Source organism: Lithobates pipiens, unplaced genomic scaffold (assembly GCF_037356315.1).
Source record: "Lithobates pipiens isolate NorthernLeopardFrog02 unplaced genomic scaffold, aLitPip1_a1.2 Scaffold_18, whole genome shotgun sequence".
NCBI classification, from domain to species: Eukaryota; Metazoa; Chordata; class Amphibia; order Anura; family Ranidae; genus Lithobates; species Lithobates pipiens.
In genome coordinates, this window is record NW_027507758.1 from 27,986,417 (window position 1) to 28,011,595 (window position 25,179).

Genomic DNA, 25,179 nt, shown 5'->3' on the forward strand with positions numbered 1-25,179 from the left:
TTCCTCCCTCTCTCTCACTCCCTTCCTTTCCATTCCTCTCTCCCTCCCCTCCTTTCCATTCCTCCCTCTCTCTCTCTCCCCTCCTCTCCATTCCTCCCTCCCCCTCCTCTCCCTCCCGTCCTTTGCATTCTTTCCTCCCTTCCTTTCTCTCTCTGGCTTTCTCTCTGTTTCCTGCTTTTTCTTTCTCCCCCATCTCTCTCTCTCTCTGTCCTTCTCTCTCTATGTACCCCTCCTTTTCTCTTACCCTTTTCCTTTCCAGGGCTTTTTTTCCCAGAGAATAGGTGCAAGTACTCCCCCATTTCAGAGTGACCCCTTGTCTCTGCCCCCTACCTACCTCCCCGTACTGCTCCTTTTACATCTCTCGTGGGTCACAGGATTGCACCTACTTCTGCTTTCCTGTGACCTGGATTTTCCTTCCTTCCTTATTTCCCTCCTTCCTCCCTTCCGTTCCTTTCTTCCTATGCTCCGCCCTCCCTCTCCCTTCCATTCCTCCCTCTCTCCCTCCCTCTCTCCCACCCTCTCCCTTCCTTCCTTTCCATCCCTCTTCCCTCTCCCTTCCTTTCCATTCCTCCCTACCTTCCTCTATCTTCTTTCCATTCCTCCCTACCTTCCTCTATCTTCTTTCCATTCCTCCCTCCCTCCCTCCCTCTCCCTTCCTTCCTTTCTTTTCATTCCCCCCTCTCTCTCCCTCCCTTTGCATTCCTTCCTTCCTTCCTTCCTCCCTCCCTTCCTTTCTCTCTCTGGCTTTCTCTCTGTTTCCTACTCTTTCTTTCTCCCCCATCTCTCTCTCTCTCTCTGTCCTTCTCTCTCTATTTACCCCTCCTTTTTTCTTACCCTTTTCCTTTCCAGGGCTTTTTTCACAGAGAATAGGTGCAAGTACTCCCCCATTTCAGAGTGACCCCTTGTCTCTGCCCCCTACCTACCTCCCATACTGCAACTTTTCGAGAATACAGACCAAAGTATTATTATTTTTTTGGTGCTAAATAATTTGTATAGAATTTGTTAACAATAACAAGAAAATCAGTAAAATATATCCCCTGCAGCTAGGTACAATAGATCCCCCAGCTACAATAGACCCCCCACAACAAAATACCCCCATTCAACAATAGACCCCCCACTAGCAAGAACAGATCCTTCACTTAACAGTACATGAGCCCCAGCAATAACTGACCCCCCAACAACATAAGGCCTCCCCCAACAACAATATTCCCCCACAGGCAACAATAGACCCCTGCAACAATAGATCCCCACCAGCAACAATAGATTCCCCAGCAGCCAGCGACAAAATACCCCCAAGCAACAATAGAGCCACTCCAGCAACAATAGACCCCCTCCCCACCAGCAAGAAAAGATTCTTCACTTAACAGTAGATGAGTCTCAGCAACAACTGACTACCCCGACAACATAAGGCCTCCCCCCAACAACAATGTAACCCCAGGAACAATAGAACCCCACCAGCAATAGTAGATTCCCCAGCAGCCAGCAACAAAATACCCCCAAGCAACAATAGATCCACTCCAGCAACAATAGACCCCCCCACCAGCAAGAATAGATCCTTCACTTAACAGTAGATGAGCCCCAGCAACAACTGACTACCCCAACAACAATGTACCCCCTGGCAGGCAAAAATAGCCCCCCTGCAACAATAGATCCCCACCAGCAACAGTATATTCACCAGCAGCCAGCAACTAAATACCCCCAAGCAACAATAGATCCACTCCAGCATCAATAGACCCTTCACTTAACAGTAGATGATTCTCAGTAACAACTGACTACCCCAACAACATAAGGCCTCCCCCCCAACAACAATGTACCCCCTTTCAGGCAACAATAGACCCTCTGCAACAATAGATCCCCACCAGCAACAATAGATGCCCCAGCAGCCAGCATTAATAGACCCTCCAGCATACCTCCGAACTTTTTGAGATGGGAATGAGGGACACCTATTAGCAAAAGTATGCAGGCATAGGACACATCCCCGGCCACGCTCCCTTAAGGAGAATTGTACAAAAAAACAAGATTGGTCAAATCCACAAGTGTTTTTTTTTACCACTACTGTTCCTTTATATTGGCTTTTGGAATTTAAAAATGCAGCAATTTAGAAATAAGATGAAAGGTTTAATGCTGGGAAACACTTTTTGATAGATAAAAAGTGCATTTTATATACAACTATATAGATCAGACCAAAATGAGGGACACATGGGGAGGAATGAGGGAATGAGGGACAGAGGGGCATTGCTCCAAATCAGGGACAGTCCCATGAAATCAGGGACAGTCCCATGAAATCAGGGACAGTCCCATGAAATCAGGGACAGTTGGGAGCAAAGCCTCCAGCACACCCCTTGCCATTACTACATTCAGTGCCGGTGTCTTATCATATAAGGTCCTCCATCTGATAGTGTCCGCTGCGTACTGCGCATGCGTAGTACACAGCAACACAGATTCCGAAAATTGCCGAGGATGAACGGCTCCTGAGCCGTGAGTCCAGGTTCTATCCCCACTATCCAAGTGGACATAGGGTTAGAATATAAAAGAGCCGAACACAGCGAGGCCGAGCCCGAAGCGTGGCGAGGGGCCCTCTAATATTCACAACCCTATGTCCGCTTGGATGGTGGGGCTACCACCTCCACTCACGGCGCAGGCGCCGTTCAGCTTCAGAGATTTTCCGAAGCTTCGTCTGCTCCGTACTGCGCATACGCAGTACGGCGCGGACACTATATGATGGCCGGACACTATATGGCACAACAGGGGAACTGCATTCCCGCTGAAAAAAGTCCTACTCTTTTCACCTCCCTCTTTTATTCTCTCTCTCATATTCTCTCTCTCCTTCTCTATTTCTCTCTCTCTTATTCTCTTTCTCTCTCTCTCTCTCTCTCTCTGGTGACTCATCCAGCCCCAGTGACTTCTTAACCTCTGGAAGAGAGAATACAATTATATAACAGTAATTGGGTCCGTTTGTCATCAACATTTTAATTATCTACAGCATCAGATGTTAAAGCGGGAGTCCGCCAGGAGTCCGCTGTTTTTTTTTTTTTAAAAGCCAGCAGCTACAAATACTGCAGCTACTGACTTTTAAAATAATGACACTTACCCGCCCAGCGCGCCCGCGATGTCGGAACCCAAAGCCGATCTCTCAATCGTCTCTCGGGTGCTGCCGCCGCCATCTTGGGTATGGGAATCAGGAAGTGGAGCCTTTAGGCTTCATTTCCCGGTTCCCTACTGCGCATGCGCGAGTCGCGCTGCGCAATAAGGATGGTCCCCGCTGTCTCTGGGATCCGTGTGTTTCCCAGCAGGCAGCAGAGGACCTTCGGAAAGGGGCGTACCTTCTGCAGAATCTACGCCGGAAGTGGGTGCAGATACCTGTACTGTACAGGTACCTGCACCCCCTCCCCCCTGAAAGGTGCCAATTGTGGCGCCAGAGGGGGGCAGGGTTCCAATGAGCGGAAGGTCCACTTTAGGGTGGACCTCCGCTTTGAAGAAAAGCAGTGCACAGCACATGCAGCTACCATGCCGTCTTGTACAATTATCAATTAGACCCCTTTTCACACTGGGGCGGTTCTCAAGCGCTTTAACGCTGGAAATATGCTCTGCTAAGCGCCTGAAAACCGCCAATCATTCCAGTGCGACTTTTCACACTGGGGCGGTGCGCTTGCGGGACGTTCCGAAAAGTCCTGCAAGCAGCATCTTTGGGGTGGGTTGGGAGCGCTCCCAAAACGCTCTGCCCATTAGAATGAATTAGCAGCGCTTTGAAAGTGTCAGAAAAGCACTTTGAAAGTGCAGCAAAATGTGAGTTTTAACCCTTTTTTTGGGGGTTAATAGCGCCCCGCTACTGGCCGAAAAGCACCGCTTAAACAGCGCAAAGGCGCCGCTAAAACGAGTGGGGCTTTTGTGCTAGCGGCCGCCGCTTTTAGCGTGAAAGCAGTCTTATATTCGACGTATAGTGCAACTCCAGCATATAGCCCACACTCGCTCTCTTGAATCCATGCTCCTCTCCCTCGATATAAATAAGGCCTTTGACACCTTATCTTGGCCCTACCTCATGACTGTTCTGCGGCATTATGGCTTTGGATCCTCAATCATGACTTGGATATCAGCCGTATACGATTCCCCCCGAGCAAAAATTAAATATTACGGGTTTGAATCCCCCATCTTTGATATCCGAAGGGGAACCCGCCAGGGGTGTCCGCTGTCGCCCCTTCTTTTTGTATTGGCATTGGAACCCCTGGCGGAAGCAATAAGAACTCATCCAGATATTAGGGGCATTGAAATAGCAAACTGTCCCCATAAGATCTCCTTGTTTGCCGACGGCATTCTTCTATCTGTCACTTCTCCTAGAACTTCCCTACCAAACCTACACACACTGTTACAGACCTTTGCATCTCTCTCGGGACTGCAGATTAACCCATCAAAGTCGAAGGCACTGTCGACTAACCTTTCCCTGGAGTTATTGCGGGACTTGCAGTCGGCCTTTCCTTATCAATGGGTTTCCTCATTACCCTATTTGGGAATCCGTATCACTTCCACGTATCAGGCTCTATAACAGGCGAATTATCCACCACTGTTCAAAAAATTAACGGATATGTTGTCATCATGGTCCTCTTTACCTCTTTCGTGGTTCGGGAGAATATCAGCCATCAGAATGGCATATCTCCCGAAGCTACTATACTACTTTCGGGTTCTTCCTATTCCGGTTCCTTCACATATCCTCAATACCCATCAGCGTAGGATCTTACAATTTATCTGGGGATCCGCATTAACAGACAAATCATGTTCGCCAAAAGAGTGAATGGGGGCCTCTCGGTCCCAAATCTAAGAGACTACTATGTAGCAGCCACCATAGCTCCGCTCTCCCACCTTCACGAGACGTTTCAGCTCCCACTATGGGCTACTATCGATCTACTTGAAGTGGACCCCACCCCAATTTCCTCCTTACCCTGGCTCCCACCTACACACCGCCCTACGATTACAGGGCCTTGTATGATTCACATGTTGCGAATCTGGGACTCGGTGAAGTACTCTGCAGGGCTGGTTTCTCCCCATCTCCCGCTGCTGCGGCTCCTACGTTGTCCTCTTTTCCCCCCCGGGTCTTGATAACTCAGCACAATTCAAATGGTGGACCATAAATGGATTTGTTGACGTTCATTCATTCCTTACTCCCACTAGGATCTTATCATTTGAAGCTCTGCGCTCGTCGAACGATATACCTTTAAGAGAGCATTTCAGGTATCTACAGATCCGTCATTTCCTCCAAAGTCTCATTAAATCTCAGGACGCCCCATACAGGTTGACACCGTTCGAGAGCATCTGTAGATCTAGGCCTCATTCTCCTGGTCTGATATCTCTGATATGCTCAGCCTTGATCTCTATGAAGAAGCCTCCGGTGCGGTCCTATCATCTGCAGTGGGAGAGAGAGTTGGGAAAGAGGCTGGACCCGGAGGACTGGCAGGCAATGACCCTGGCCTTATCTAAATGCTCGCGCAACGTAACAATTTTAGAAAATGCCTACAAGGTCCTGTACCGGTGGTATTACACCCCGATACGCTTGGCCCACTTTGTCCCCACCTGCTCCCCTCTCTGCTTCAGGGGGGTGCACTCAGGAGGGCACCATGGCCCATATTTGGTGGACGTGCCCGCGGGTATGCAGACTATGGGTCAGGGTTTACGCGTTACTCCATAGTCTACTCCGAGTAAATCTTAAAAAAAGATCAGTTTGAGGCACTTCTTGGTAAATCAATCACAGCATTACTACGCCCAGAACGGCAATTAGCGCTACATCTCTTTACTGCGACTAAGCTGACAATAGCGAGAGCATGGAGAACCCCAGCCCTGATTTTTGAGGCAGTCAAAAACCGACTGAACGATGTTATGGTCAATGAAAAATTGTCTTCTGTTCTTTCCGACACTCATACCAAATTTCTCAGTCTGGCAACCCTGGATTGAATATCATCACTCTCCTAGATTCAATGTCACTTTACTGTCACTGTAGGAGCTCGGCTGGGCACACCCCGTGAGCCCGTTCCCTTCTCCCTCTCCCCTCCCCCCCTCCTTTCTCTGATTTCTTTGACTTCTCTTTCTTCTCTTTTGACCCTCGCTACTCCTCCCCTGTTTTCCAACTTAAAAATCTCTTCTAATCTATTCTTGACCCTTTGTACATCTCCTTCTTCCCTTCTCCTCTTTTCGTCTTACCAATTTTCTGGAAATGGTTACTATGAGCTTTCTGTATCTTGAACGACATGTTTGTGTTGCAGTCAGGGCCGCTGATAGGGCAGTACAACCAGCCCTGTTGTACCGGGCCCGGCCAGCAGGGGGGGCCCGAGCAGCTTTTAACTTCTAGCTAAAAAAAAAAAAAAAAAAAACGAAATAACTATATTAACCTGCACCCACTTGATTACTAACATATATAAGGAATATATATTCATTTCCTGGGCCCCATCAGGTTACCAGAGGGGCCCAGGAGGTGAAAGCAGAAGAGGGACTTTTTTTCTATTTTCGGGTGCAGGGATACAATGCTGTGCCGCATGCTGTTCTCAATATACCTGCACAAACTAAAGTTCTTCCTGCTCACTGTATGCCTCCCCGGCGGATGGATATTACTGTTATACGGCTCCCTTCATCCAGTAAGTGCTGCAGCTTGAGGGACTTATCACTGGGACGGCTGAGACAGACAGAGCAGCAGGAGTAATCTGGACAACGGCAGTGGTGCACAGGCAAGCAGTCCCCTGCACACACACACACACACTGACAGGTCACACTATTGTAGCATGTGCAGTCCCTAGACTCTGTGTGCACATGGTTATTATCATTATGATGATCAGGGCACAGTAGGTGCTGTATGGCTCTGTCAGTGTAACATGACTGTGTGGTGCTGACTTTCCTGATATATGACTGTACTGTGTGTTACAGACTATAACTCAGCACAGCCATAACAAAGTCAGCATCACACAGTCATGTTACACTGACAGAGCCACACAGCACCTGCTGTGCACTGATCATCATAATGATAATGACCATGTGCACATAGTGAGATGCTACTTTTACACATGTGATGGGGGAAGGGACAGTAAAAATACATAGCCAAGCTGCATTTTTACCACCCCCAAACCACTCTCCTTTCATAACCTTTCACCCAAGCTTTGCAATTAGGTCCTTTTTCATGCAGACCTGATTGAAAGCTCCGTATGAAGACACAAACTGAATGGGCACAGATGTCAAAACACTGACATCTCTCCCATTCAGATGCAGTTATGATTGGTGGGGCGCTGTAAATGTTAAATGTTCCAGCTCCTGCCTCCTGCCCTGACAGCGTGGAGGCAGGGGTGGGGTTATGGGCGGAGCCAGGATGGGTTGTGGGCGGGGTCAATGGGGCCCCGTCAGGTAGGCTGTATGGGGCCCCATGATTTCTAACAGCGGCCCTGGTTGCAGTTATGTGAAAAACCAGGGTCCGCTCGGATCCGGGAATTGTGTACATGGCTAGGGCGACAGCATGCTTGAATTATACTATACTGTGAAACACCTGTACTGGAATCTTAATGTAAGCCTATTGTATTGGAACATAAATTTGTAACTTTATAATAAAAACCTTTGTAAAAGAAAGCAGTCTTATTTTCTCAAAGATTTTATTTTCCTTTCCAGTGATACATTTTCCTACACTGATTTGAAACAAAAAACTTCTGAATCTCAAGGGGAATCTCTGAGACTTAGCCCTTGTACACACGGTCGGAGAATCCGTGGGAATGTGTCCTATCGGACTCTGTTGTCGGATAATCCGACTGTGTGTGGTATGCATCGGACTGATTCCGTCGGAATATCCGTCGGACCCAATTTTCCAACATGTTGGAAATATTTCCCGACCAACTGGTTCGATCAGACATACTCCGATCATGTGTAGAGAATTTTGATCGGACAAAGTGCCACGCATGCTCAGATCAAATTCCTACATCAAAGCTATTGGCTACTAGCCTGAATGTAGTCCCATCGTAACGAAATTTCGTCATCACATTCTGAAAGATCGGATTTTCCGACAACTTAGTCCGACCGTGTGTATGCAACAGTTTCGGACACAATCGGTCAGACTAAATCTGACGGACAAAATCCAACGGATTTGGTTGGCAGAATCTCCGACTGTGTGTACAGGGGCTTAGAAAAATTCAAATGTGTGAAAAAATGTATCGAAAATAGGGTGGTGGTGTGCAGAGTGAAGATACCTCTGGCTACCAATCACAGTCCACTTTACTGAAACTTGAACAATTATTCCATTGCTATGGGATATGGGAGAGAGGGGGGGATATAACTGCCCATTACTGGCTCTGTACAGATTTCTAACTTTTTTTGTTTTCTAACTTTTTGGCCATAGCTGCCATTTAGAAAAATGTATTAGCAGCATATAAACATAGCTCCCAACTGTCCCTGATTTCGAGGGACGGTCCCTGATTTGGAGCAATGTCCCTCTGTCCCTCATTCCTCCTCACTTGTCCCTCATTTTGGTCTGATCTATATAGATGTATATAAAATACACTTTTTATCTTTCAAAAAGTGGTTCCCAGTGCTAAAACTTTCATACAAATTCTACATTGCTGAATTTTTCAATTTTAAAAGCTAATATAACGGAATAATAGTAGTAGTAAAAAAAAAAGCACTTGTGGATTTAATTAACCTTTTTTGGGTTATTTCCCCTTTAAGGTGCCGTGACAGGGGGTGTATCCTATGCCTACATACGTTTTCTAGTAGGTGTCCCTCATTCCCATCTCAAAATGTTGGGCGGTATTAATAAACTATGTGAGGGGTTATGAGACAACCTTTGGACTCAAGTTACACAAAAAAAAAAGGACTGTTTATATGGCCATACATTATCCAGGTCAGCCATAGGAGTGCGCAGGGGATGTGCCAGGTGTGCCTGGGCACACCCTAATCACTATGTGCATTGCGGAATCCCCCTACTACCCGGGCTTACCCCCTCTTGCAGGACCCACCCCACCCTACAGTGCTGCGGGCTTCCCCCCCCGGCTGCTGTGGGGGATCTTTGCTGGTGTCAAACCCATTGCTTTACAATCCACAAAGCTCATCCTCCCAGCAAAGCTCATGGTTCCATGCTGAACTCCACAAAGGGAGCAAGGGACCTCCTCTGCAGCATGGTAACAGGGGACAGGTTTTTCTTCTCAAGTTGTGACTGCTTTCTAAAGAAAAGCACAATAAGGGTTTGCATACTTTTTGTTTTGATGTACTTATTGCATAGGTACATTTTCTTGAACTGCATAGGTATGCATGTAAAGTTCAGTTGAATTTTCAGTGACAGGGTCAGCAGAAAATGTAAACACAACTGATTTAAATTTAAATTTAAAAGCAAAGGAGAAGGCCTTCAAAAAATACAAGGTTGAAGGATCATCATCAGCATTCAGATTTCATAAAGAATGCAACAAGAAATATAAGGGCGCAATAAGGACAGCTAAGATAGAACATGAAAGAGACATCGCGGAGGACAGCAAAAAAAATCCCAAGAAATTGTTTAAGTATGTAAACAGTAAAAAAGGGAGGACAGACCATATTAGCCCCTTAAAGAATAAGACTAGAACAAGACTCTGGTCCGGCCGCACCTGGAGTATGCTGTCCAGTTCTGGGCACCAGTCCTCAGGAAGGATGTACTGGAAATGGAGCGAGTACAAAGAAGGGCAACAAAGCAAATAAAGTGTCTAGAGGATATTAGTTATGAGGAAAGGTTGGGAGCACTGAACTTATTCTCTCTGGAGAAGAGACGCTTGAACAGGGATATGATTTCAATATACAAATACCGTACTGGTGACCCCACAATAGGTATACAACTTTTTCGCAGAAGGGAGTTTAACAAGACTCGTGGCCACTCATTAAAATTAGAAGAAAAGAGGTTTAACCTTAAACTACCTAGAGATTTCTTTACTGTAAGAACGGCAAGGATGTGGAATTCCCTTCCACAGGCGGTGGTCTCAGTGGGAGGCATCGATAGTTTCAAGAAACTATTAGATAAGAACCTGAACGCCCGCAACATACAGGGATATACAATGTAATACTGACTTATGATCACACACATAGGTTGGACTTGATGGACTTGTGTCTTTTTTTGACCTCACCTACTATGTAACTATATGATCATTGATCTAGCACAGGGGTCTCAAACTGGCGGCCTTCCAGCTGTTGGAAAACTGCAAGTCCCATCATGCCTCTGCCTGTGGGAGTCATACTTGTAACTGTCAGCCTTGCAATGCAATGGGACTTATAGTTTTGCAACAGGTGGAGGGCCGCCAGTTTGAGACCCCTGGTCTAGCATTTATTTCATGACATCCCACAGGTTTTGTTTCTGTAAGATGCAGTCATAGCACAAACCAAAGCAAACAAGCAATAAATGGTTGCATTAGAAGTCTATTTAAGGTTCCACAGGGGAAAAGAGAATTGACAATATTTCACTCTGACATATATTGGACCACATTTACTAAGCTGCACAGAACACTCATTCATCTGACAGCCTGAGACCTAATTGAGGAGATGATGCAGGTAATAGCAGGCAATATGTTGTCAGAGTGTACTCAGGAGCCGAAATATTCCCTTCCGAGGATAGCTACCAATCATACGTATTACCGAGCTGTCCAAATAATAATATCTTACAATACGTCTGACTAGGAAATTGCTCTGACTTGGCAGCTAGGGAAACATCTACTAACACAGGAGGAAATGAATATCTCTGAGTTCTCACCATCAGAGCTGTGTTTATCATAGAGAAGTCGTGGGCCAGTGTCCAGACCCAGTGCCAGGACAAGGTGATCCAGCGCCCAGAGCAAAGATGCCAAACTGCACCCCCCTTTCCCTTAGGGTTAGGGTCAGGGTGCCCCCTACCCCTGCAATAAACCATTGCGCCAGGGACAGCCGCCCCTCCTGCCCACCCCTTGTCCCGGCCCTGTCCAAACCAGCAGGGTAAAGGCAGCGGCTTCCCTTACCCTGCAACAGTTCCCTGATAGCTCCCAACTGTTCCTGATTTTGAGGGACTGTCCCTGATTTGGAGTAATGTCCCTCTGTCCCTCTCTCTTCCTCATGTGTCTCTTATTTTGGTCTGATCACTATAGTTGTATATAAAATGAACTTTTTATCTTTCAAAAAGTGTTTCCCAGCGCTAAACCTTTCATCCATATTCTAAATTGCTGCATTTGTAAATGTTAAAAGCCAATATAAAGGAATAGTAGTGGTAAAAAAAAAGCCCTTGTGGATTTAATTAGCCTTTTTTTTTGGTTAATTCTCCTTTGACCACTTGGGGACCGCCCACCGGGGATGTACGTGATTTTTTTGAAGAGGGATATCTCGGTAACGGCAGCAGCTGCTGCCACAACCGAGATGTCCATCTCTTCAGACGGCGGTCCTCTGTACGATAACGGTGGTCTCCGCGGCGGATTCGCCGCGAGATCACCGCTATCGGCGGCGGGAGAGGTGCTCCCCCCCCTCCCGCCGCCCTCCCGCACCTTCCGCCGCTTACCGGAGCCGTCGGTAGCGGCGGAGGCGATCGGGTCCTCTTCCTAGCTGGGCATAGAGACAAGTGAGGCTAAGATGGCCCCCACTCGTCTCTATACCATAGCAGGGCGGAAGCGACGTCAAAACGTCACTTCCGCCCATACCTCTTAAAGGTATATTTTTTTTTTTAAATGTCAGTTTTTTTTTTGTTTTTTTTTTGCATTTTAGCCCAAATATGAGATCTGAGGACTTTTTGACCCCAGATCTCATATTTAAGAGGACCTGTCATGCTTTTTTCTATTACAAGGGATGTTTACATTCCTTGTAATAGGAATAAAAGTGATCCATTTTATTTTTTTTTTTAAAAACAGTGTAAAAATAAATAAAATCAATTAAAATAAATAAGAAGAAAAAAAAAAAATTTTTTTAAAAACACCCCGTCACGACGAGCTTGCGCACAGAAGCGGGCGCATACGTGAGTAGCGCCCGCATATGAAAACGGTGGTCAAACCACACATGTGAGGTATCGCCGCGATCGGTAGAGCGAGAGCAATAATTCTAGCCCTAGACCTCCTTTGTAACGCAAAAAATGCAACCTGTAGAATTTTTTAAATGTCGCTTATGGAGATTTTTGAGGCTAAAAGTTTGATGCCATTCCACGAGCGGGCGCAATTTTGAAGCGTGACATGTTGGGTATCAATTTACTTGGCATACCATTATCTTTCACAATATAAAAAAAAATTGTGCTAATTTTACTGTTGTCTTATTTTTTTATTCAAAAAAGTGCATTTTTTCAAAAAAAAGTGCGCTTGTAAGACCGCTGCGCAAATACGGTGTAAAAAAAAGTATTTCAATGACCGCCATTTTATTCTCTAGGGTGTTAGAAAAAAAACAATATAAAATGTTTGGGAGTTCTAAGTAATTTTCTAGCAAAAAAAACTGTTTTAAACATGAAAACACCAAATCTGAAAAAGAGGCCTGGTCCTTAAGTGGTTAAGGGGGTGTGGCAGGGGGTGTGTCCTATGCCTACATACGTTTGCTAGTAGGTGTCCCTCATTCCCATCTCAAAATGTTGGGATGTATGGTTCCCTTCTTCAGTAGACTAGAGCAGCTACATTTGGCAAGAGGCATGCAGAGTAGCTAAAGTTGGCAAGAACAATGCAGAGTAGCTACGTTCGGCAAGAGGCATGCAGTATATAAGGCAGTCGAGGCCTGTCCATTAGGGGCACCTGGGCACCACCCCCTCTATCACGCCACCCCCTATATGAATAATGCATAGATTCATGCATAGCATGAATCTATACATGGCTGCCGCAGCCACCCCCTATTCATGCGTCCAGCTCCCTTCAGGATGCACCTGAATTACAGGTGTTGTGTTGCATTTCAGACACGGTGGGGTCTATTTATAGACAGCTATCATGAACAATCCCTGTAATGTGTCTAATATGTGTATATCCTATGATCGTCATCGCCATCTATTGGCCATAGTGCAGTATTTTCCAGAAATATCGCAATTAGGATAATACCACACTATGGCCCACCAGATGGAGATGACGATCATGGGAAATACACATATTAGGCACATTACAGGGGATTGTGTGAAATGTTTATCAAGGCCACACTTTAAAAGTGAAAAAAATCTCAGTTTAACAAAAAGGCAGAATCTGAGAATTTTTTCTATTGCACCTTGACATAACATATTACTGCTACTATTCCTACTCTTACTACTACTACTTTTGTGCTGCTGCCCCACGTCTGTGGAATGCTTTGCCTGATAGTCTGAGGGTTTCTCAGTCTACTGAAAATTTTAAAAAGGGGTTGAAGACTTTTCTTTTTAGCAAATGTTTTGTAAATTAAGCGGTTTGTTTGTTTTTATTGTAATTATGTAGCACTTTGAGGTCTTTTGATGGAAAGTGCATTATAAATAAAATTTATTATTATTATTATTATTACTACTGAAAGAATGAATTTTCTGTTCTACACCCACTATGCCTGCATTGGGAAATTGGAAAAATGCACAGCAGCCTGTACAGTGGGAACTAACCCTCAGTCACACGTCTCATATACCTATGAAAAATGTATGTTGGTAATAATTTCAAATCTGCAGGTGTGCCACTTTTCAGAGCGAGGCTAAGCGTCCGCTGTCAGGTGTTCAGGAGGTGATCCTGCCCGTGGGGTGCAATTTTGTCACCCATTCATTTGACTGAGCTGAAAATACACCAGAATGCAGAGAACGTAGTGCATCCGCTATTTTTAAAAACTCACTGTACCATGTGATTTGGTGCCTGCGAGCGCACTGTGTTTGTAATCCGTGTTTGAAGTGCTATTAAAGAGGAAGTAAACCCTGATGGATTTTACTTCCTTTTTGTTCCCTGCAAAGTAAAAGCATAATGGGCTAGTATGCATTGCATACTAGCTAATTATGTACCACTTACCTGCAAAGGAAGCCCACAATGTCCCCGCTGGTGACCACGTCCATCTTCTCCCCTCTTCCTTACGGGGCCGTGGGCTCTGTGACTGGCCGAAGTAACGTGACGTCACTCCCGCGCATGCGCGTAAGAGCCCAAGGTCACGGCACGAGCCCTGTAGAAACGGCACGGCCATGCCCTTTCTTCAGTGCGCATGCACCGATAACATTGGCGCAAGCATATATGGTAAACATCCCTTAAACCATGCAGGTTTAGGGGATATTTCCAGTACCCACAGGCAAACCTTATTATAGTCTTACCTGTAGGGAAAAGTGGTCTGTAAGGGTTTACAACCACTTTACCATTTCACTGGCAGATCGCAAAGGCGGTGCGTTTTGAGCAGGGAAACGCATATGGAACAGACCTTTATCACAACACATTTTGGTGTGAATTTGCCCTGAAAGCGCTCTAAAGGAAACTTGTAGTATGAGAAATATGGGGGGGGGGGGGGGCTGTAATTTCTGGCCTCCCGGGAATTCTAGTTCTATGGCTGTCTCTGGCTTCAGAAGTTTGGGTAACTGACGTGGAACAACCTAAGTCAGAATGAAGCCCCCTTCCTCCCGTGGTTCCCGGGCTCTCCCATGTTTACTGGAGCCTGGGAACACAACTATTGGCTAAGGGAAGAAGATTACTGCGAGACAGAGAAAGAAAGTTCCACCTTAACTCTAAACTGATGAGCTGTAAAGGCATTTAAAGCGTCACCTATGGTGATTTTTGGGCACCATCGTTTTTGCCGATATCGCGGACACATGCACATTTTAAGACATGGAATGTTTGGTATCTATATAGAATGATTAACCACTTCCCACCCGGCCAATGTACATATACGGCCAGGTGGGAGCCGCCTCCTTCTGACTGGACATTCAGGAACATCCTTCAGAAGAAGGGGGATCGCGCGCACGCGTGCCCGCGCAGCGGCGCGATCCCGATGCGCTCGTGTCACCCGGACATGCCGCATCTCAGATCGGCAGGAGGGCTCTGTGATTGGCCCTCCTGATCACATGACGGCCGTGTCCAATCACAGCCATCATGTGATCACAACAAACAGCCAGTTGCTAGGCAATCGGCTCTCCTCTCCTCACACGGATGTCGTTGCTGAGGAGAGGAGAGCAGATTGCTGCAGCCGGCTGGTGATCAGTGAGTATGAGCTGTTTTTACAGCTTTTTACTCACTGATCACTAGTCTAGTGTCATCACACAGTGTAAACACACATGTCCCCACACATGTCCCCAAAACACACATGTCCCCAAATAATAAAAAGACATGTCCCCAAATAAAAAAACATATGTCCCACTAAAATCACATGTCCCAATGATTATCTGCACACATACAGTATGTATGTGATCACCTGCACACACATGTACATGATCATTTGCGTACATATGTCCGGGATCACACAAACCAATTATTATACACTTAACGGAATTTTTTTTTACATAAACCATGTAGCAGAATACATTTTGGCTTAAATTTATGACAAAATTTGATTTTTATTGGATTTCTTTAAAAATATAAAAAAGAAAATATTTTTTTTTTCCAAATTTCCGCCTTTTTTGCGCTTATATCGCTACATATGATAAAAATTTCATTTGGGTACAGCGTAGCATGACCGTGCAATTGTTATTGAAATTGCGAGAGCGATGAAAGCTGAAAATTGGGCTGGGAAGGAAGGGAGTGAAAGTGCCCGGTATTGTAGTGGTTAAGATAAAAAATGAGGGCCTACTGAGCCAAATGGCTCACACCATAGGGAGCACCAGCCCAACATATAGTAGAGGAACATAAAAACTTTTGTAGGTGGTGGGCCTTTAGACGGTTGTTCCCATGGGTACATTAGAGTATATCACAAAAATACCTATCAGTATTTGAAAAGGTTTTTTTTTTATTATATATACATATAATATATCATATCAGAACACAAGGACAACAAAAAAGCCCACAAAGATAAAAACATTTTCATATATCAGACATAATGTAAGACGTGTCATGCGGAAACTGCCAACATGTTTCACAGTGCAGACCACTTCTTCAAGGCTTCATTATCCGTGTCTGAATCAAAGTATCTTAAAAATCTGCATTGGCTGTGCGGCCAGATTAGTGGGTCCTCGGGAGACCCAGACACCACCTTTTCTAATACTGATATGTATTTTTGTGATATACTCTAATGTACCCATGGGAACAACCATCAAAAGGCCCACCACCTACAAACTTTTTTTATGTTCCTCATGTTTGGTATCTATTTACTCGATGCAGCCTCGCCTTTTATATTTTAACTAAAAATGGGTATTATATGGTGTGTTTTTGCACTAAAATTAATTTTATTATATTTTTTCCTGAAAATGTGCATTTAATAAACAGCTGCGCAAATATCACGTGACATAAAAATTTGCAACTATCACCTTTTTTATTCTACAGGGCCTCTGCTTTCAGAAAAATATATAATGTTCTGGGGGATTTATACATGTATGTGACTAATAAAAAAAAAAATTGCCCATGAGCCGAACTGGATATACATTAAAACACAGTGGAATTGTATCGTATAAAATTATAAATGAATAAGATAAACAATGATTCAATAGTAACAGCACAGGAATCTTTACTTCCCACAACATCTCTCTTTATATCTCATATATCAGCCATGTTATCGGATCTTTCCTCTCTAATCTTTAGACGTCGCCCCCCCCAAAGCGTAACATTACAATATCAGCAGGACATACACCTGAAGAAGTCTGATTACATACCATTTCTTCCTGTCTGCTTCCTTTATCAAACGGGGCGGCATTAACTGAAATGAGAAAAAAATGAATTGTTACATACCTGTAGTATATATTACAGAATACAGATGAAAAGATATCAACATGGTATTATCACCTGGTATTTTTTTTTTTTAATCTGATCCAGTATTTAGGCAAGAGCTGGATTTTAATAACCAATTACAATTGGAATCACACAGTCCAGTTTATAATAACTATGGTTCATATGAATCCTGCCCTGGCATTGTTCAGTGGTGTACAGCCTGACATCAAGAAGTTGTGCTTAAAGAGACCCTGTCAGTACTGGGACACAGTCATCAAGCACCCAGGGCAAAGTTGCCAAACGAATGCCCTGCCCCCCCCCCCCCCCGAAAAAGTATGAGCATTATGCCAAAAAAAATCAAAAAAATCTATGCACTAATCTTCACACTTAGGCCGCGTACACACGGGAGGATTGTCTGCCCAACTAAGTTCGTCAGACAATCCGACAGACAGTCCGCTCAAAATTTGAATGAACGGACTTGACCACACACGATGAGCAGACAGTCCGCTGAAAACTTGCGTGATGACGTGTACGGCACGTACGACGGGACTAGAAAAACGACGTCCTATACACTGCAATGCAACCTTCGGCCGTGTAAATCCTTTCTGAGCATGCGCCATACTTAGTCCGTCCAACTTGCCTACACACGAGCGGACTGTCCGCTGAAACCAAGTTTGGACGGACAAAACCAAGTTTGAACGGACAAAATTACGGAAATTCCGTAAGACTTTGTTCGTCAGACAGTCCGCTGAAAAAGTCCGCTGAAGCCCACACACGAGCGGATTGTCTGCTGAAACACGGTTCAGCGGACTAAGTTGGACAGACAATCCGCCCGTGTGTACGCGGCCTTACCCTATACATAAATTCCCCTTGCAAGCCAAAATTCTCCCCCAAAATAATTCCCACTGTTCCAGTACACACCCCCCCTCCCAGCTCAAAATTCTCTCCCTCCCCAACTCCCCCCTTCTAGCACAATTCCTCTGCCCCCCAAATCCCCTCTCCTACCACTTATCCTCCCCTCCAAATTTTGCCTCCTAGCACAAATCCCTTCGATCATCCCTACTTGCACAAATCCCCCTTTCCTAACAAAAATCAACTCTCTTGGTACAAATCCCTCCCTCTAAATCACCCATTCTAGCACAACCCCCCAAAATCCCCCACTGCGCCCAGGGCAGCCACCCCTTCTGCCCACCCCTTGTTCCGGCCCTGTACCCCATAACCACATCTTAGATCTAAAACTAAAAACAGGCAACCATTCTATATTGCTACTGCAATTTGAAACTTGTTTGCCAAGATATAGGCTGTACAATGTAGTAAGAAAATTGACACTTCCTGGAGTGTCAGATTTGGAGACTTCGAGGCTGCCCGCAATGACCCAGCCCCTGAATCATCAGTGTGTTTCTGCTGGAAGTACAAGATGTAATCTGCTGAAGAATGGATTTTCTTGCTCAGTTTTTGTCCGAGGTCTAACATTGCTGCAACAGACAGGGTTTTTTGTAAATATATACCTAATACAGATTGCTTATGAGTTTTAGTTGCTATTATAGGATGTTGCTGTAGGGTCTCTTTAAGGAGACCATAGACATTAGATAACTGGCTCTTGATCTAGATAGTTTTGGCCATAGGCTGCTCACCAATACTACCGGGCAAGGCTTCTTTGGGGAATAATGATTGGACAGGATTGAAAATGTTTTCAATGGTCTTGGATTATGTAACTCGAGTGCTGGCTTTGAATCAAGGGTGGATCATAGTTTGAGGACGTCAAACAAATTCCCCATGAGGCGTAATGACTACAGTGAGGCTGCTCTCAAAACACAAAACAGGGTGCCCCTTACACTGGGTAACCCTAACTTTGGAAAACCATGTGTACAAAGCCCAGAGAGAACACCGGACCAATAAAATGAGAGTCCAAAAACGTTTAATGTTGGTGTTTGTTCAGCAGGACAATACAAAACATCCAAGGCCCCCTTCTTCGGGACTCCAATATTACATAACTTGAGAGGACCCAAGAATGCAATTAATTGGTTTTAAAAAATTAAACCATATAGTGCCCAGGAGAAAAACAGCAGCAGCACTCTTTAGGGCAGCATTTCTCAACCTTTTTGCCCAAGGTCTCTGGGAACCCCTGCTAAAATGAATTCAATGAGGCTCAGAGGGAGGAATATTCATTGCATTGGTGGCCAGTGGGAAGAATGCATGTATTGCAGAGAGCAAAAAAGTATCATTGGTATAATGCTGCTCGCTCTGCCAAGTGACTGTGGCTCCAGAACTATGCAGGTACCATCAAATGGGAGGTCAATCAGCCACAATTCAAGGGCCCCCTAGCAAACTCTGGAGGAAACCTGGTTGACAATGACTCCTCTAAGGCCTGGGAAAAGGTATCTCCCTCTCCCTGAATGCTTCCATTGACCTAACACAAATGGTGGAATCATTTGGATCACGTCTCCGCATTCATCATTCTCATGTTTTAGGTTTGTGGCACTTAACATTTGTAAAGAGTTTGTTGAAATGAAGACAATTTAAATCTCTTGTGGAAACTGTGAGTAATGTCAGCCAATTATATTCAAGACGGTCATACCAGTCAATTTTATGGGCCAAGGGCTATGCGTGGGCAGTACCACACTGACACCTCACTGCTTAGCAAAATACTGTTCAGTGCTTTACAGATACAGGTGTCTGCATCTGAAGTCTATATGACGGTATGTCAAAGGAGATGGAGCAAAGCATTTCTAAAGTCACAAAATAAATTACACTTTCGACTTTGCCCACTCAAGACAAAGGAACAAGGTATTTTATTTTCCACCCCCCTGCAAAACCTTTCCCTCCTTCCTCTGCTATTCTGTTTGGCTGTTGAGAGCAGTAAAAGAAATCCCGGAGTCAGAGCTTACACAGGGCTCAGGACTCTCTCCTCTCCCCCATGTGACATTGTCTTATGCAAATGTCTTTGACATATTTTTGTATTTTATTTGTCTTTAAAAAGAATAAAATATATATTCAACCTTAACTACCATACCTGTAGGACTGGCCAAGGACCTGCCTAAAAGCCAGGATGCACCATCACTGGAGCGAGCTTTCTCCCTTATTCAAAACTAGGGCATGCACATGTCTCTCTCTCTTTCTATAGTAGCTGAGCTCAGAGGGCATTTTTTTGGCCAGGTTTTTGAGGTGCTTTCCATGGCCTACAGGTATGGCAATGCAACCACGTCAACATTTTCTAAGCTGCCCACAGGGCCCCCTGACTACATGGTCAATTTTCTTTTTTCAAAAGGTGAATTTTAAGGTGCGTAGCAGGGAGGTGGTTTAACTAGGAGAAATTGGGAGATATAAGAAAGAGGATAGCTTACACTTGGGTTGACCTCGCCCTGATGGTTTAGGACCCTTTAGTGGCATGTTGGCAGTAGTTTAGACTGACTGCGATCTTCTCCCTTTTTCCCCTGACTACAAGTACCTTTCTGGCTTATACTACTAGAATGGTTTCCGTAATGTTGACGCGCCCATCTTTATTCACCTTTATCTTTTGGCTCTGTGTAAACTGGGGGACTCTCCAGTCCATTGATATCACACACTCTTAATAAGCCTTACAAATGTTCATCTAGGTCATTTAGTTGTTAGTTCATCCCCCCCAGATCAATGTTTCTCCCCCTCACTCAGCTAATGTGACCCCAGTGTTAAGGGGGGGGGGCAGGGGAGGGGCAATCAAGGATGATATTGTTAGGGCGCTTTCAGCTAGAAGGTTTTAATGGTATACAATGAAAACCTGTGGCTTTGTGTAACCAAAAGGCTTCATCCTCCTAACGGCTTGTATACAGTTTTTAGGCAATTTTTAGGCATTTTGCCAAGGCACCCCTGAACAAACCCAAAGAGACCCGAAGGCACCCTGGTTGAACCCTGTGAGACATGTCCCTTTGGGTCCCTCTGCACCACCATGTTTTCATTCTACATTTGTATCATACATCTTATCTCCTCCTGATGAAGCTGGTCCATGAACCGTTGAAATGTGTTGAGGATTATGTACCCCAGGGGTTGACAAATTTGCTTGGATTCTAGGAGCCAGCTAAAAAAGGGAGGAGCCAGGTCCGTGACGGCGATCTGGACCTGTCCCTGGCCTGACATGGAGACGAGTGAGGGGAAGATAGCCCCCAGCCCCCCACATATAAGATCACCTCTCATTGGACACACCGCTTGAGTGCTAAATGGCCGCTGTGATTGGCCATTTAGCATGATCTGTGATTTGCTGTATCCAAGGGACACGGCCAACACAAAACTTCCCCGATGCGCGCCCATGGCGGCGTTCAGAGGGGAAGTAAACAGGAGGATGTCCAGGGACGCCCTCCCGGCAATTGGTGTCCGCGCTGTAGACATCTTTTGTCTATAGCACGGGCACGAAGTGGTTAACAAAAGAATGTGACTTTTATTTCCGCCATGTTCCCGCTTATTAAAGCGGGAGTCCACCGGGACTTTTAAATAGTGACACTTACCTGTCCAGCGCGCCCGCGATGTCGGCACCCGAAGCCGATCGCTCGCTCGTGCCGCCGCCATCTTGGGTATGGGAATCAGGAAATGGAGCCTTTCGGCTTCATTTCCCGGTTCCCTACTGCGCATGCGCGAGCCGCGCGGCGCAATCCGGACGGTCCCCGCTGCCTCTGGGAGCTGTGTGTTTCCCAGCAGGCAGCGGGGCACTTGCTGAAGGGGGCGGGCGCTTGCGGAAAGGGGCGTAACGTACGCCCCTTTCCGCAGAGAGCTAGCCCGGAAGTGGGTGCAGTTACCTGGATTATCCAGGTAACTGCACCCCCCTCCCCCCTGAAAGGTGCCGATTGTGGTGCCGGAGGGGGGGGGATTCCGATGAGCGGAGGTCCATTTTAGGGTGGACCTCCGCTTTAACGTCATATCCCCGCTAAGGGTTAGATCAGGTCCGCCTGAAAAACTGACAGGTGAACCTGATCAGACAGCCCTTGTGAAAGGGGTCAAGCAGGGAGGATTACAAATAATATATATTTTTTTTCCCTTAATTAAAATAATTTTTTTTACTTTTTACAAAAAAAAAAAAAAAACATATAATATATATATATATATATATATATATATATATATATATATATATATATATAATATAATGAGAAGCCATTTACCAGCCACCACACTCACCGTTGGGCAAAAGGCGCCAGATGACGCCCGCAATCACTTCCTTCTCTTCACTTTGGGAAGGAAATGGGCGGGCAGTGAAAAACAGGCAGGGGAGCTTCACTCCATTAGGATTAGCATTATTGGAATAGGGTGTAATTTCTACATCCACCACAAGATGGCGCCAGACTACCGAAAGATTTTAGAAGGCCGCAAAGCCGCGGCCTCAATTACTGGCCGGCGCGGCCCGATGCAATTGCGCGGCGGAGTTTGGGGTCCAAATGGAGACAGGATACCCCAGCAGCGTTGCCCCAGGCGCCAGGACACGAATTCTAGTCGCAAATGCGACCGGGCGCCCGGGGTTTGTCGAGCCCTGATGTACCCCAAACTTTTTTAATACGTGTCTCTTTGTGCTGTAAGATTATCATTGTATGAATTAAACTGGTGTAATATTTTATGAGATACACTATATTAACAAAAGTATTGGGACATCTCAGTATTAGTCTGTAGGGTTCAATACTGAATTGGCCCACCCTTTGCAGCTATAACAGCTTCAGCTCTTCTTGAAAGACTGTCCACAGGGTTTAGGAGTGTGTCTATGGGAATGTTTGACCATTCTTCCAGAAGGGCATTTGTGAGGTCAGGCACTGATGTTGGACGAAAAAGCCTGGTTCGCAGCCTCCGCTCTAATTCATCCCAAAAATGTTCCATCAGGTTGAGACAGGCCAGTTAAGTTCCTCTACCCTAAACTTGCTCATCCATGTCTTTATGGACCTTGCTTTGTGCACTGGTGCGCAGTCATGTTGCAACAGGAAAGGGCCATCCCCAAACTGTTCCTACAAAGTTGGGAGCATGAAATTGTACAAAATGTCTTGGTGTGCTGATGCCTTAAGAATTCCCTTCACTGGAAATGAGGGGCCAAGCCCAACCCCTGAAAAACAACCCCACACCATAATCCACCAAATGATTTGGACCGGTGCACAAAGCAAGGTCCATAAAAGACATGGATGAGCGAGTTTGGGGTCGAGGAACTTGACTGGCCTGCAGAGAGCCCTGACCTCAACCCGATAGAAAACCTTTGGGATAAATTAGAGCGGAGACTGCAAACCAGGGCCTGAAAAGTCCCCATTAGTTTTATATTTACTCCTTTTAGGAAGACTGAAACAGAGCAAAGGAGTAGAAGGGATAAACCAAAATTGGAAGTGTAGGCTGGCCACTTGGTCAACTGCTTATAAGCTGTTAGCACATAACATGCACTGAGGAATGCACCAAGTTGCTTAAATTGTATCAAGCCTAATGTTGCTTAAGCTCATCTACAAGAGACAGATCCTTTTTAATATGAGTTCTGTTTCAAATTAAAAAAAAAATTATAAAAAAAATAAAAAATAAAGTAACTGCATAAAAAACAAGTTATTCTTAATATCTAAGAACAGCAGTACTGCTTTGATGTCTTAGTTATATAAATGTTGTGCCGTGTAGAGGATGTAATCATTGCATTATAAGGATATGAACGATCCCCTACGGTTTACTTAATCTGCTCATGTGTACACACAGCAACTGGCCGGCCAGCAATTATTTACAGCCCATCAAACAACATCTGTACATGTTCCAGGGAGTAGTTATTTAATTATAATAAGCACAAAGGCAGCCATGTATTATACGCACCTTAGATCGGACTGATGTGAGGTTATATAAACTCCCCTGTACATTACTGAGTCATGGTGGCTTAAAGTAGAAGATGATCTATCACTAAAAATCACACTTCACATAATTAAATCTAAAAGCAAACTTTTTTTTTGTCTGTTTTGAAAAGGATAGGAAAGAGTTAAAAAAAAGTTTTTTATTTTAAATTTTTTTTCCTTTTTTTGGTCTGTACATTATAATGTTCTGCTCTTATGCAAGCAATACACTGGTCGAATTCCAAACGATTTGTCGATCCAAAATCAGAAATGTTGTGTGTTTTGTGATCCGATAGCACCACCACTAGGGATGAGCCGAACACCCCCCCGGTTCGGTTCGCACCGGAACTTTCAAACAGACCCCAAATTCGTACGAACGTTAGAACCCCATTGAAGTCTATGGGACTCGAACGTTCAAAATTAAAAGTGCTAATTTTAACGGCTAATATGCAAGATACTGTCCTAAAAAGGGTTTGGGGACCTGGCTCCTGCCCCAGGGGACATGGGTCAATGCAAAAAGAAGTTTTAAAAATGGCCGTTTTGGCGGGAGCACTGATTTTAATGACGATTAAAGTGAAAAAAAAAAAAGTGAAATATTCCTTTAAATATCATGCCTGGGTGGTGTCTGTAGTATGCATGTGAAGTGCCACGTGTTTCCCGTGTTTAGAACAGTCCCTGCACAAAATGACATTTAACGGAAATAACGTCATTTAAAACTGCCTGCGGTTTTAATGTTATATCTGGTTCCTGCAATATGGTTGAAAATCATTGAGAAAAATGGCATGGGTAGCCCTCCCTGCCCATTACCAGACCCTTTGGGTCTTGTACGCATATTAAGGGGAAGCCTGTACCCATATTAAAAAAAGGAAATACGTGTGGCCCCCAGGCCCTATATACTCAGAACAGCAGTATACAGGCGGTGCAAACAAGACAGGGACTGTGTAGGTTTGTTGTGTTAAGTTGAATCTGTTTGTAATTTTCAACTGGTACATTTTTAAAGTGTAGCTCCAGTCAAAAAAAAATATTTTTAAGCTTTTTGGAAAACAGGGAAGGGTTATCACGCCTGCATAATTTGTTTTGTCGTCCGTCTTTTTCAGAGCACGCAGACAGCACGCACAATCTCCTAACACTGACTGAAAGCTCTATTTAAAACGAGCAAGATAGTTAGCTATATAGGTGGATATAGCGGTGTATACTGTGTTCAGAGCACGCAGACAGCACGCACAAGCTCCTACCGCTGACTGCAAGCTCTATTTAAAAGGAGCAAGATAGTTAGCTATATAGGTGGATATAGCGGTGTATACTGCGTTCAGAGCACGCAGACAGCACGCACAATCTCCTAACACTGACTGAAAGCTCTATTTAAAACGAACAAGATAGTTAGCTATATAGGTGGATATAGTGGTGTATACTGGGTTCAGAGCATGCAGACAGCACGCACAAGCTCCTACCGCTGACTGCAAGCTCTATTTAAAACGAGCAAGATAGTTAGCTATATAGGTGGATATAGCGTTGTATACTGGGCTCAGAGCACGCAGACAGCACGTACAATCTCCTACACCTGACTGCAAGCTCTATTTAAAAAGAGAAAGATAGTTAGCTATATAGGTGGATATAGCGGTGTATACTGCGTTCAGAGCACGCAGACAGCA

General features: G+C 45.0%; 1 protein-coding gene across 1 annotated transcript in view; it reads right to left on the reverse strand.

Annotated features, from left to right (window-relative positions):
* The window catches only part of CHGB (chromogranin B), a 101,298-nt gene that overhangs the window by 48,437 nt on the left and 27,682 nt on the right, over window positions 1-25,179 (reverse strand). The window contains exon 2 of the mRNA XM_077485498.1: window positions 16,673-16,716. Coding sequence (XP_077341624.1) covers window positions 16,673-16,716 — 44 coding nt within the window. The remainder of the gene's footprint in view (window positions 1-16,672; window positions 16,717-25,179) is intronic.